This window comes from Octopus bimaculoides, chromosome 1 (assembly GCF_001194135.2).
Source record: "Octopus bimaculoides isolate UCB-OBI-ISO-001 chromosome 1, ASM119413v2, whole genome shotgun sequence".
Classification (NCBI taxonomy): Eukaryota; Metazoa; Mollusca; class Cephalopoda; order Octopoda; family Octopodidae; genus Octopus; species Octopus bimaculoides.
In genome coordinates, this window is record NC_068981.1 from 94,359,343 (window position 1) to 94,361,621 (window position 2,279).

The 2,279-nt window shown below is 33.6% G+C and overlaps 1 protein-coding gene across 1 annotated transcript in view; it reads right to left on the reverse strand.

Annotated features, from left to right (window-relative positions):
* Positions 1-2,279, reverse strand: part of LOC106873159 (uncharacterized) — a 161,723-nt gene that overhangs the window by 84,536 nt on the left and 74,908 nt on the right. The window contains exons 47-48 of the mRNA XM_014920386.2: positions 1,424-1,545; positions 405-535 (exon numbers count right to left, since the gene is read on the reverse strand). Of these exons, the coding sequence (XP_014775872.1) occupies positions 405-535; positions 1,424-1,545 (253 nt within the window). The remainder of the gene's footprint in view (positions 1-404; positions 536-1,423; positions 1,546-2,279) is intronic.

A 2,279-nucleotide genomic window follows, 5' to 3' on the forward strand; every position in this document is an offset into this window, starting at 1 on the left:
GAGAGGAGACAGGATTAGCTGGTGCGACCACGTGAGCGTGTATTATATGTGGGAGAATATACAAAAAATAACAACAGACGAGGACAGGTGGTGTAAATAACAAAAGTATATATTAGTATGACGCTCGGGAATACGGAAAGTCTTTGACGTTTCGAGCTACGCTCTTCAACAGAAAGAATACGGAGACAAGGAGAAAAACACGGAGAAAAAAAATTGAATAGTGTTCAGTCAACGGTCAATCATAATATATATATATATATATATATGAAACAGATGTTAAAGGATGATGATGATGATGATGATGATGATGATGATGATGATGATGATGATGATGATGATGACGATGACAGCAATGATATACTACCTCAGAAACAAAGATACCATAAATTTTGAAATATACTAACCTGAAAAGTTTTTGTTTTGATAGTTAAAGATCTCCAAAGTCACTTCTATCATAAGAATGTATGTTCTAATATTCTTTGAAATTGGTGAATCTGATGGCATTGATGTAATTTGATGACAGATATGGGAAATACTAGAAAAGCAAAACAACAAATTTGAACACATATGAATACTTGATATTGATACATCTCAGTTTTTTCTTTTTTAAATTTAAACTTTAACATACTCTGCATACTCTGAGTGATATCAATCTTAACTTGGCTGCAATTTTATTACTGTTATTAAACCTTTAGCATTTAAACTGGCCATATCCAGCCAAAATATTCTACTTGTTTTCTGTTAAAATCAGCCAGATCCAGCCTATCACACCTAACCTACGATGGCATTCTAAAAACTAAACAAATACACCTTCAATGTCTCAAAACTATAAAATTAATTCAAAACAACATGAATCAACACAATTACATTTGACAAAGAAATCTGAATGCTAAAGGAAGATGGCTGAATCAGAGAATACAGGACAAAATGCTTTGTAGAATTACATTGTTTTGTATTCAAAATAAAGTATTGGTAAAGTACTGATGTTGATGTAATTGATTATACCCCTTCCATCAAACTCTGTTTTTACTGTGCTGTCAAGAAACAAAGAAACTTAAAACTGATGAGATGCAACTAACAAATGTTAATATCAAAATATGGCACCAGTGAATTCAAAAACTCCAGAAACTTCACAAACTTCACAATGAAAACTCTGAGTAACACATATATATGTGTGTGTGGGTGCCTTTGTGTTTGTCCTGAACCACTGCTTGAAAACCAGTGTTGGCTTGTTTACACTGCCATAACTTAGAAGTAGGGTAAAAAGGGACCAATAGAATAAGTACTATGCTTAAAAAAAACTTGGCTGATTTTTCAACTAAACCCTTCAAGGTGGTACCCCAGTATGGCTACAGTCTAATGACTGGACCAAGAAAAAGATTAAAGATTATACCATTAAGTTTTTATCTGATGCATTACTTACTGGGTTTCATTGAGAATTGAACTCATAGCATCCCTCTTATTCAAGTTCCTCACAACATCCTGCATATAACCAATCTCTGGCTGGAATTGGAACTCATGTGGTATTTTAAACAACGTAGCAAACTGAAAGAAAAAAATGAAAAAATCACATCAATGTAGACAAACAATATTATCATTTTTAAGTATTATATAAAGGGATGCTGAAAAATTCCTGGATTAAGGGTATTTTCAATGGCCTGGCTGGAGGCCCAACATTCTGAGTTATTTCAAGGGGTTTAGAAAAACTGAAGGACTGCTGCAACAAGTGTGCACATCTGGGAGAGGAATATGTTGAATAAAATCATAATTAACTGATCCTCCTATATTTTCTTTTACTCAAAGCCAACAACTTTTCTGCACCCCTCATATACAACAACAACAACAACAACAACAACAATAACAACAACAATAATAATTATAATTGATGAAGAAAATGCAAGATAGATTTGGCACTAGTCTTTATTCAGTACGATGATTGTTTTGACTCATCCTGCAACTGTCCATTATGGGTAGGATTTTGTGCATCTAATTGTGTTGCATCAATCTGTGCTGTTTGTATCTCATCAGGTACATGCATAAAAAAGGAGATGTCCTGCTAGATATACTGAGATGTCCTAGGCATGTTGTCTGTACCTGCTGTATCAACTAATACAGCAGAATTCCTGAAGTAGACCCCAACCATGGATAACAGATAGCCCAAATTGTGAATATGCTTTATTCAACACACTAATTGACATATACCCATTAGTCCCAAACAATTACATACACACACACACACACACACATATATATACATATACATATATACATATATATAT